The 11,119-nt window shown below is 53.8% G+C and overlaps 1 protein-coding gene across 1 annotated transcript in view; it reads left to right on the forward strand.

The window, feature by feature from the left end:
• SLIT3 (slit guidance ligand 3) overlaps positions 1-11,119 on the forward strand; it is a gene marked incomplete at its 5' end in the record, with an annotated part of 712,261 nt that overhangs the window by 545,270 nt on the left and 155,872 nt on the right. The window contains one exon of the mRNA XM_004697123.2: positions 9,614-9,685. Coding sequence (XP_004697180.1) covers positions 9,614-9,685 — 72 coding nt within the window. The remainder of the gene's footprint in view (positions 1-9,613; positions 9,686-11,119) is intronic.

Raw genomic sequence — 11,119 nt, forward strand, 5'->3', positions numbered from 1 at the left:
CTTTTGTGTACAACCAAGTCGGCCACCGGGTGATTCATCACTCTCTGGGATTCAGTATGTCTGATCACAGGATGGAAGGAAGGAAGGAAGGGAGGGAGGAAGGAAGGAAGGAAGGAAGGAAGGAAGGAAGGAAGGAAGGAAGGAAGGAAGGAAGGATGGATGACAGCTCGGGGGTTTTAGAGTCTACTACAAGACCCACCTTCCCAAACATCCGATTCAGCAAAGACAGGACTTGAGGGTTCGCCTTCCTTCTGTGGCCTTTCACTTGTTAGTTTTCCGAGAGGCATCTCCCCCACCCCTTGGTTCCCCACCACAGCTCTGCGAGGGAGATGAGTGTGTGTCGCTCACCGTGTGGAGACAAACGTGCCGGAAAGGCCCAAGGCGGGCCCCTTTGTTAAGGGCTCTGTCTCATCCAAGGGCCAAATTGGCAGCTGGTTGTTTTTATTTACTTCTGTAGGTTTTACATGACACCTGGAGACCGTTTAAAATGTTACTTGGCGGTGAGAGCTCGGCGTTTAAAAATAACGCTCACCCGGTGCCAAATCACTTTAGAGTCGGGTACAAATATTGAGACAAAAACCCCAGCTGTTATTGCTTTGGCTGCTAATTTGAGGTGTCAACTGAGCGCTCCGCGGCGATACGTCAGTGACTACGGCCCCTTGTGAGATCATTAGGTTTTCTCACAGTTGAGAGCAATGGACTAATCAGTGCAGCTTCAGTTGTTTTCATTAGATGCCCACACAGTGGTGACGAGCTTTCATCTAAATGGTCCGGGGGGAGATCAGGAATGCAGCAAAATGCAGTGCCCAAGCCCGTCCAGGAGGGCAGGTGACTGGGGAAGTGCGGGAGGGTGAAGACGCACCTTGCTCCTCTCTCCCTCCACCTTGCTCTCCATCCTCCTGCCCAGTCTGCTCACCAAGACTCCTTGCCTGTCCCTAACAGGCACAGCATGCGCTTTGTTTAAGAAGCAGAACTGTGTCTCTGGAGATGTCTCAACAATTCCAGGAATTTCCCAACAGGAAAGGCTGGGTTGGATGTTAGGCAACCCTTCCCTCAATGGGTTCCCTTGGAAGGCTTTGAGGCTTGATCTCCCTCCTTCTGTGACCCTTCCTCGCCAGCCTCTGCCCCCTGTGCTGAACTCCCTTTGTCTTGAGACAGGAGATGCTTAGGTAATGTTTTTGCCTCTGACCAGCTACAGCAGTGAGGCGGCTGTGGTCCCGCCGCAGTGGTGGTGAGTTCACCACCCACCAGCATCGTTATCTTTCACCTCAGGAGATATGGGAACTGGACGCCCAGCCTCTCTCTGAAGACAGGCATGTGAGGGGTCAATTGTATATAATGGTTAAGAAGATGCCTCCTGGCATCACCTCCTGGATGTGAACATGGCCTCCATAGCAGGGCATAGTTCATTGACCTGTCTAGGTTTTCACACCAACCCAAGCCTAAACAGACCCACTGCTGCTGATTTAACTTTGGCTCCTGGCACTCCTGTGGGTTGCAGGGTGGGACTGCTCCCCGAGGCTTTTCCTGACTCTCATCCTTATGGCAGCAGGCTTCCAGGCCTTTCTTACGTGGTGCTGCTGAGTGAATCTGAACCACCAACGCTTCGTGATTAAGTGCAGAGCATTTGTACCCTGCAGGGACCTCGAGTGATCAGCTGGGGCATGGGATGGATGGGAGTACCTCAGGAGAACTGGGAGAATGAAAGGAGACCCGGTCAGAGAAATGCTCGCCCCGGGGCTGGCACATAGGAAGCAGTCAATAAACAGCACCAGCACGGTTATCATTATGACCACAGGCATCTCTAGTGAACAAACTTGGCAGGCTCGTCTCACAGCAACCCCCCTTCCTAGTCTGGCTCATTGGAGGAAAGCTGAGCATTCACAGGAGAACTAATAACATCCAATTGAGGCTTTCCCCAAGGATGCATGAGTATACATTATTCTCCCTGACTTCAGGAGTTTCCTCAAGCCCCACCTCCACCCCCACCAAGTCAGAGCAGCGCACAGCTGGGCAAGAAAGCCAGGTTCCACCTGCATGACCGAGAAACCTCTAAAGAGGACAGAGATGGGGAGGGCATTCCCAGATGGTCCAAGTCCCAAATTGTGGGGGAACCTGGAGGTACCTCTCTCAACTTCAGTGGGGCCCGCAGGGGGCACTCAGTGGGCATTATCCTGTTCACCAAGAAAAGCCACCCCCACCCGTTCCAGGCCAGCTGAGTCAGCCAGCCACCACAGCCCGTGCCCAGGATCTGGTCACCCTCGGCAGGCCTAGTGTCATGGTGGCTGTCAGTCAGGGAGAACAGCAGGCCCCTGGGGTGTCCGAGTGCCCGCAGTCCCACTCCTGAGCCGGGCAAGGGTGTGGAGCAGAAGTGAGCTCCCTGCCACCTCTGCCCTGAGGGCCACACACCGTCCAGCACCCAGGCCAACCGTAGGGGGGTTTCTGTCAAGCCGCAGCCACACCAGCACACCTGCTGCCAGGTGGAGTCCTCTGGCCTCGCCGCGGGTGCTGCTGGAGATGGTTGCATTTCCAGCCAGAGAACCCGCACGTGGATAAGACACATGCAGCTGGACCTGCTAGGCGGGCGATGCTCCAGGCTCCTGAAAACCACAGCCCCTGCTCCTAAGGGAGATGACTCACCAGCCCTCTCCTTCCTGGGCACCATTAGAAGCCAGCCACCTCGTTTGTTCTGGATTTAGGGGAAAGTCAACTTGGGGGTAATCAGAGGGTCCATCTGGCCCAGACCTGGAACTCCACCTGTGTGAAGTGGGGGTGCCACCCCCAGAGTAGGCTGCCGGGGGCATGCTGGTCCCCAGGGAGATAGCAATGGCACTTTCTCCAGATGCCTGGGTTTGCAATTATGTGATATGTGCGCACAGATAATATCGTTGCATTAGAACCAATTACATGGTGTTATGGACACACAACACGCAGATTACACCCTGAGCCAGGGGAGCACAGAGTGATAAAGCGACGGCCTAATCAGAGGAGACAGAGGGAAATGTCAGCCTGATTAAGGTTGCCAGAGTAGTGTGGCTACAGCTGGACTTCACTCCTCCAGAGTAAAGATGGCTGTCCTGCGCCATGCCAGGAAGGACCACCCATTAGCACCTGGCAGACCTCATGGGCCTCCAGAGCCGACACGGAGCTGGAGCTCCCCAAGAGAGCCATGGCCCTCCAGCGCATGCGGTCTGCTGTTTCAGAGGGCAGGGACATACCACAGGTTAGCACATACCCTGAGCAGGGACATACCACAGGTTAGCACAACAAACAAACAAAACCCACAAAGCAGCAAGAGAGTAGCCGATAGGCTGCGCTCTACACCTGGGTAATGGTTAAGAGCTCAACTACTAGCTGAGAGGTTGATCATCAACCCAGAGGTACCTCCACAGAAAGGCCTGGCTGCCTGCTTGCAAGTGGTCACTGGACGCCCCGTGAGCATCCCTGCCCTACCCTGCACTCATCACCATGTGTTGGCTTGGGCTCGGTGGCCGCTGATTTGATGTTGGGTTACACGTGCGTGAAGAATCTGTACTTGGCCTTTGGGCTGCGTCAGTGGCTTTCAACCTTGAGCTGACATGAGGCTCCTCAGAGGGCCAGCCCCTTCCCCAGAGGGCCCACCTCCTAAGCCTGGAGTGGGCCCTGCGAAGGTACCTGGGCAATGCTGCGGGTCAAGAACTACTGCCCACGTTCATTCCACACCCAGGCCCAGCTGGAACCACTGCTCTGCGGGTACAGCAGGGCCTCTCCCTGGACTCTGATTCCCCCTCGGCCCTGCAGGTGCCACGCCTCAGCTCCCAGCTGGGGCGGAGTGCGTGGCCAGCGTGGGCGCTGGCGGAAGACTGCCCACTTGAGAACCCCCGGCAGTACCTGTTGGGCTTTGCTGCCAGTACTTCTCGGGGGCTTTTGTTCGCCTGGTTTTAATTTTGAAAACCTCGGGCCTAATTCCTTCCGCTTACTCCCCAGTTCTAGAAGAACGGGGCCCAAGCCTCCTTGTCTGCAAAGACCCTTTCTTGGCTTTGTAGGCCAGGCAGTCTCAGCCACAACCACGGAAGCTGGCACTTGTGAGACAAACCAAAGCAGCCACGGGCTGTGCGTGAACAAGCCAGGACTCTAGTCTGCGGGCAGGCACAGGCGCAGCACTGGGCGAGGTGTGGCCTATGGAGCATCCGCTGAGGGACATGCTACACCATAAGCTCCTCCAGAGCGCTGAACTTCTGCTGATGCACTCCACCAGGGAGCCGTCACAATGTCCTGGGGCCCCACCTGACCTAGGAAAAGTTGGATGTCCCTTTCCAGTGCTCACGGAATCCACGGGCCGGACTAAAGTCCAAACCAAGCCCACTGCCAGCACGTGGATTCTGACTCACAGCGTCCCTAAAGGGCAGAGCGGAGCTGTGCCCTAAGGTTTCTGAGGCTCTAAATCTTCCCAAGAGCAGACAGCTTCATCGTGCTCCGGTGGAGGGCAGCTGGTGGGTTTGAACCGTCAACTTCGAAGTTAGCAGTCCAGTGCTTAACCCACAACTCTTGGATAATTTTAATATAGAAATGATACCAGGTATGTATGCTCCAATAATACGCCCTGGGTGACACACGTGATTACTGAAACTACTCCGTTGCCAACCTGGTTAAGCATTGGCCTGTTAACCACAAGGTCTATGGTTCAAAGGCACCAGCTGCTTGATAGATGAGGCCGTCTGCTTCCATAAAGACTCAGCTTCGGAAGCCCTCGGGAGCAGTCCTCCTCTGTCCCAGAGACCATTGTACATAGTCAGAATCTGCTTGATAGCAGTGGGTGGCTTGCTAAGCTACAGGTTGGCAGTTCAATCCTCCCCAGGGCCCTGAGAGAGAAAGCCTGACCATCTGCTTCTGCAAGGATTTCCATGAAGTCAACCCTACCGAGCAGTTCCACATTGTAGCCCGTGGGGTCTCCATGGGCTGAACCCACTGAGCAGCAAACATGTGCTCCAATAGTGCAAAGCCAGAGAGAGACTAGAGCCAGATGAAGCATAAGCCGGGCACTGCCAATGAGGCTGTTTGAGTGAGCCCTGGCCACTTACTTTTAAATGGCTTTATTTCTGTTTCATATTGAAATGCTCATTTCATTAAAAAAAAACTGTAGTTGTATTTTTTTAAAAGAAAAGAAAGGAATCCTAAAATGGTCCTGAAGTCTATGGAATTAATCTGACCTGGAATTTAGGCATGACTCCTCATGGGGATTGCAGAAGTCAGAGCATCTACCTGGAGGAAGGCCTCCCACCTGGGTGATTGGGGAGATAGTAAGACATTCTGAGAATACCTGCTCAAAGAGCAGAGCAGAGAGGCTGGAGCTAGACTCTAGACGTAGCACACGGCTCCCCAGGGATGCTGCAGGTGTTACTGCTCAGGTAGGTGCGAGGAGGCTGATACTCACCTGGCCTAGTCAGGACCAGCCCTCCAACGGGGAGGGCTAGGAAGTCCCTGTCCAACAGTGCCATTTCTTTTCCTGCTGGTTCGTTTTCAAAGAAGTCATATAGCTCCACAGAGAGCCTGGGGGCTGGGTGGTGTAAAGGGTTAACACGCTTGGCTGCTAATCGAAAGGCTGGCTATTCAAGTCCACCCCTAGCACCTCAGAATAAGGTCCTGGTGGTCTACATCACCACCCCACACCACCCCCCAAGCAGCCCCTGAAATCCCCATGGACCGTAGTTCCCCTCTGGCAAGCACAGGGCCACCATAGGTCAGGACCAACTCGCTGGGGACTCTGTTGCACAGCAGGCATGAGGGTTCCTGTGCCGTCCTGTCTGTGCTGAAGCTGGGCTCACCGAGAATGCCTGGGCTACCGCAGCAAGCGTGCCCTGGAAAGAGCACGTGGGAAAGGGCAGAGAATGTGTATGTATGCGTGTGTGTGTGTGTGTGTGTGTCTACCCAGCAAGCGTGCCCTGAAAAGAGCACATGGGAAAGGGTAAAGGGTGTGTGTGTGTGTGTGTTGGGTGGAGGGCGGCGCTAAGTGTGTGTGTGTGTGTGTGTGTGTTGTTGTTGTTGTTGTTGTTGGGTGGAGGGCGGAGCTAAAAGGTGAAGAAGAACCCTGAGTTACTGGATCTAGCAGGAGGGTTCCATTGGTTTTTGCCAAATTCCTTAACTTCTCCTCCTCACCTCAGATCACCTGTCTCTAAAAGAGGAATCATGCCAAACTCAGAGGGCTATGAGGAACCAAATGTGACACTGTCTTTTGTAAATTGGAAAGGCCTTCCCATGCACAAACTATAATGATAATCATTAATGCAGGTGTTAGGTACCGACGGTCAAGTCTGGCTCCTGAAGACCCTAGGTACAACAGAACAAAACACTGCCTGATCTTGTCATTGCTGTTTTATTCGAGCTCACAATTACTGACCGGGGGCAGCAGGGAGTCCACAGTAGCATGCCTGACCCGGGTTCGATTCCCAGCCCGTACAGAGCACGCACAGCCACGAGGCTTTATGTGTCACTCTGATGCTGAGAAGATTCCAACAGAGCTTCCAGACTCAGGCAGACTAGGAAGAGAGACCTGGCCACCTACTCCTGAAACTCAGCCAACGAAAATCCCACAGATCATAATGGTCCAGTCCCCTCGTGCCTGGGGTGGCTGTGAGTCAGGCACGGCTGACAGCAGCAGCAGTAATGCTGACTGGCTACTAGGTGACATGCAGTGTGCTAAGGGCATGGGCATGCCTTCTTTCATGTAAGGGCTTAGTGCAGACAGAAGATTCAAGGCCCCACCCCTCCCACCCACATATGTTCACCTCCTCATCCCCAGAGCCTGTGCCTGAGTTGGATGTGGCAAAAGGACTTTTCAGATGAAAATCAGTGAAAGATGTTGAGATGGGGAGATTAGCCCGGTTTGTCCAGGTAGGCTCTATAGGTAATCACAGTCCTTACAAGAGCGAGGTAGGAAACACGGCCACCAAAAGAAGGGGTCGGCGTAATGTGAGGAAGTAGCCACAAGCCAGAGACTGTAGGCAGCCTCTAACACTGCAAAAGGAAGGAAGCCCTCCTGCCATCGGAGCCTCTGGAAGGAGGCCCCGTCCTGCAGGCCCCGTTCAGACTTCCAACCTCCAAGCCATGTTCTTGTTGTGGTGTGAGCCAGTTCTGGCTCATAAATGCCCCGGGGGAAGAACAGAGCAGAACTGCCCACAGGGTGTCCTTTGTGGGAGTCATCTTTGTGGGAGTGGATCGCCAGGCCTTTCTTCCGCAGAAACCCTGGGTGACATGAAACCACCTGCCTTTCAGGTAGCAGCTGAGTGCTTACCCATCGTGCCACGAGGGCCCCTGCTCCAGGCCCTAGAACAGCATATTTGTGTTGTTTTAAGTCCATGAGATTAGTGGCGATTTGTTTAAGTCGCAGCAGGAAAGTGATACAGCATCCATCATCCCTGGAGCCAGGCTTGCTTGATTTCAATCTAGGTTCCGCCACTTTCTCCATCCACGAACTGGAGATGATCAACAATTATTGGCTTGTAGTGTGGAGCAGAAATTAGAGGAGATGGTGCAGGTAGAACTGCCCGGTATTCAGTTAAACCAGTTGTCATCACAGTGATTCTGAGGCATGGTGGCCCATAGGTGACAGAGGCCCGTAAGGCTTTCAGTCGCTGACGTTTCAAAAGTAGATCACCAGGTCTTTGTTGCTAGGTGCTTCTGGGCGGGCTCAAATCTCCTGCCGTTTGGTTAGCATCCAAGCACTTGATGCTGACAAGTACAAATACCCTCTCAATGAATCTCCACCCAGCCTCTATAATCTTGGTGCCACCAGTCTCTCCAGGAGTACACGTAAAAGGACTTAAAAACCCCATGGTTACCAAGACTGAGAGCTCAGTCTTTGAGGCCCATGTGCTCAGCGACATGGCTCTGCCGTCGTGGGGCAGTGGCAAGACCACATGCATGCACACACAGGAACCAGACGGAACACAGGCTCTGAACAGGTTCTGAAGCCAAATAAATGCGTGCTTATCACGGAAGCAAAACCCACAGCTGCCGTTCAGATCAGCTCCAGCCCTCTGACATCCCTGGGCTAGCCATCCCCACACAGCTTCCTCATCGTGGGCCTGGAATAATTGCTATTATCGTAAATGTTTTATAGCTCTCATTATGGCTTATATTTAAATACCGGTCTAATACGGCATTAATAAGTCATCTCCCTGCCGGATGTAGTTTCCGTCCAAGCCCTGTATGTAACTGCCCTGTATCCTCGTGTCCCGCTACATTAGGGCTGGCTTGTGAACACCTGCTGTTGAGTGGCCTGGTGCCATAGAAGTAAGACCGACCTCCCCAATGGCTCCTTGCTCCTTGCCTTTGAGAGATGAGAAGGCTGCTCAGGTTGTTATATTGGGTTTGCCCACGTGGGTACCTGGGACCTGACTAGGTAGAAGGGAAAGTGAAGTCTCCTCTTCTGCCCCAGAGATCTTCCTGGGCTGATGAAGAAAGCCGAGACATTGTCCTGGCCCCCAGGGAGCTCCCTGAAGAAGAACTTGGTGTAACAGCAGTTTGTTACAGATTGTTCGCCCTGTCTCAGGAGATATTCTGAGGGTACCCTGGGACAATGAAGACAGGATGGGAAACCCATTCATACAGTGACCGCATGGGCAGAACCTGGCAACGTAACCTTGCTCTGTTTCTTCTTGCCTCATACGATCATAGGGTAGATGCACAGTGAATGTGGAAAGAGGGAGAGAGAAAGAATGAGTGCTGGGTGCAAACTCTGTCTCTACAGTGGGACCCACCTGGAACGGCTATTACCTCTCTCTCTCTAACTCCGGCCCCTCGTCTGGAATACTGCACCTAGCCCACGGCCATCAGCTCTGTCACAGTGTGCGGCCGCTCCCTGGCGCAGAGTCGCCCTGTTCTGTTGGGTGTTCTGGGCCTTCATCTTGACGGAAGCAGATTGCCAGCTCTTTCCTTCCTGGGGCCACGGAATGGGTTCAAACCGCCAACTTTCAGGCCTGGAGGAGCCAGTTTCAAATTGCCTGCACACCCAGGAAACTGTTCTTCTATAATGGAGGGGTGCTAGTGGTACACCTGGTTAAGCACCCAACAGCAGCCAGTCACCACTACCACCTTGCACCCAAAGACCCATGCCATACAGTGAACTCCAACTCAGAGCAGGCCAATGTAGGGTGTCTGGGACTCAATCTTCACAGGAGCAGACCGCCTCAGCTTTCCATCCGCAGCCCCGCACCTCACCTGCCACCCTCCCGCAGCTTCTCGCATGGTCTGCATCTGTATCCTTCACTCTAAACGTAGGGCAAGAGTCCCTGGCTGGCCCTGCAGTCGGGCAGACTTATAGTGGGTTTCTAGTGAGGTACCAGCACATTGTAGGATTTCAAGATGTAGCATCTGTACTCTCAGAGGGTAAGCTCGCTCTGAGAGGGGAGCAGTCATCCCCCTACAAAAGTAGTGAATGGATTCTCCTATCCCCTGACCATCTGTCTACCTGTCCCCAGCTGTCCCACTGACTAGCCCTGGCTATTGATTTATGACCCTGCTAGCAGTCATACCTAGCCTCCCCCATCATCTTATAAGTGATTTAGTGTCCCCTCCATCACCCCCGCCACGCTGCCCCCTGGTAACCTAACCTTCCCTCCTTCTATCTCCGCAGTACCCTCAACAACAACAACATCAGCCGCATCCTGGTCACCAGCTTCAACCACATGCCGAAGATCCGGACGCTGTGAGTCTCCCCACTCCCACCTACATGCACCCCAAATGTACCAATGACACCCATGTCCAACCCCCACGTCCTTCTGCTGTTAACTAGAGGGTGTCAGCGGGCAGAGTGGTGGGGATGGGGGAGAGTAATAGTTCCATCCTGGCTCCTAGCCGCCCTTCTGCATTCATCCTCTCACGGCCTTTCGGTCCATTCTGAGTCTTAGCCCCTTACAGGGCGAAGTAGAATGGCCCCTGTGGGTTTCAGAGACTAAATCTTTACAGGAGAAGAAAGCCTCATCTTTCTCCCGCAGAGCAGCTGGTGGTTTCAAACTGCTGGCTTTGCGGTTTAGCAGCCCAGCGGGGAACCACTACGCCACCAGGGACCCATGCGGTCATCAGACAGCCATCTCTCTTCACTGTGGCACCGGGGAAGTCCTTCCTAGTTCTTGTTTGCATGTTCTCTGTCTTGATGCAGAAGCGGCTTCTGCTCACCTTATCGTAGGCCATAGAGAGCTGGTACTTCATGGTTCCCTAATGTCACGTACGATGGTTGTCACTTCAATGGGTGCAGTGGATTCCCCACCCCTCACCCCCTCAGGAGTAGTGGAGGAGGGGGAGTCTTCTGCTCTGGCTGAACCCCATGCACCGTGTTTCACCTCCTTGTCCAGCTGCTCGGGCTGGTAACTAGCATGAGGATGTAACTGTCTGGCTCTTCATCCTGCATGTGTTGGGTGGGACCACACGTTCCGGGTGTGCGCGCGGGGCAACACTCTGTCACCTTTGATGCCTAGATCACTTCCAGGAGCTCCCCTCCACACTTAGCCAGTGTCCCTGGCTCAGTCCTTTCCCACGCAAACCCCACGTGATGCTTTTCTGATGTTGGGGGACCCTTATTGGGGTTTGCAGCACAGAGAGGCCTCGACTTCCAGGGACATCAGCCAAGGCCTGAATTCCTGGGCTGAATTCCTGCCATGCCCTGAATGATTCCTGTGACCTCAGCCAACGTGACCCCAGTGGTCCCTGGTCCTCCGCGGTGAGAGTGAATGGATAAGGTCCCTGATGAGCCTCAAAGCCACTGCCATCGAGTCACTCGTAGGGACCCTCTAGGGCTGAATAGGACTGCCCCTGGGGGTTTCAGAGGCTGTAATTCTTTCTTGGAGCAGAAAACCTCCTCTGTCTCCTGTGGAGTGTGGTGGGTTCCAACGGCCGACAGCAGTTAGCAACCCAATTTGTGAAACCCACATCGGCAGGGCTCGTCACGTGGTGTGTGCGCACAATAAGTGATAGTGTTCTGTGACTATTGCGATCCAGAAATCTGGCCGGAAAGTACCAAACTAGTTTATGGCCCCCGGGCAAGATGCAATCCAAGTTGAAAATCCTTAGCTCGGTGGTCCCCAGAATGGTGTCCCAGACCAGCACGGAAGCCCAGGACTTGAGGAAGAGCACCATTTCACCA

The sequence above is a fragment of the Echinops telfairi genome, unplaced genomic scaffold (genome assembly GCF_000313985.2).
Source record: "Echinops telfairi isolate 266 unplaced genomic scaffold, ASM31398v2 ScPeMD7_7469;HRSCAF=8507_0, whole genome shotgun sequence".
NCBI lineage: Eukaryota > Metazoa > Chordata > Mammalia > Afrosoricida > Tenrecidae > Echinops > Echinops telfairi.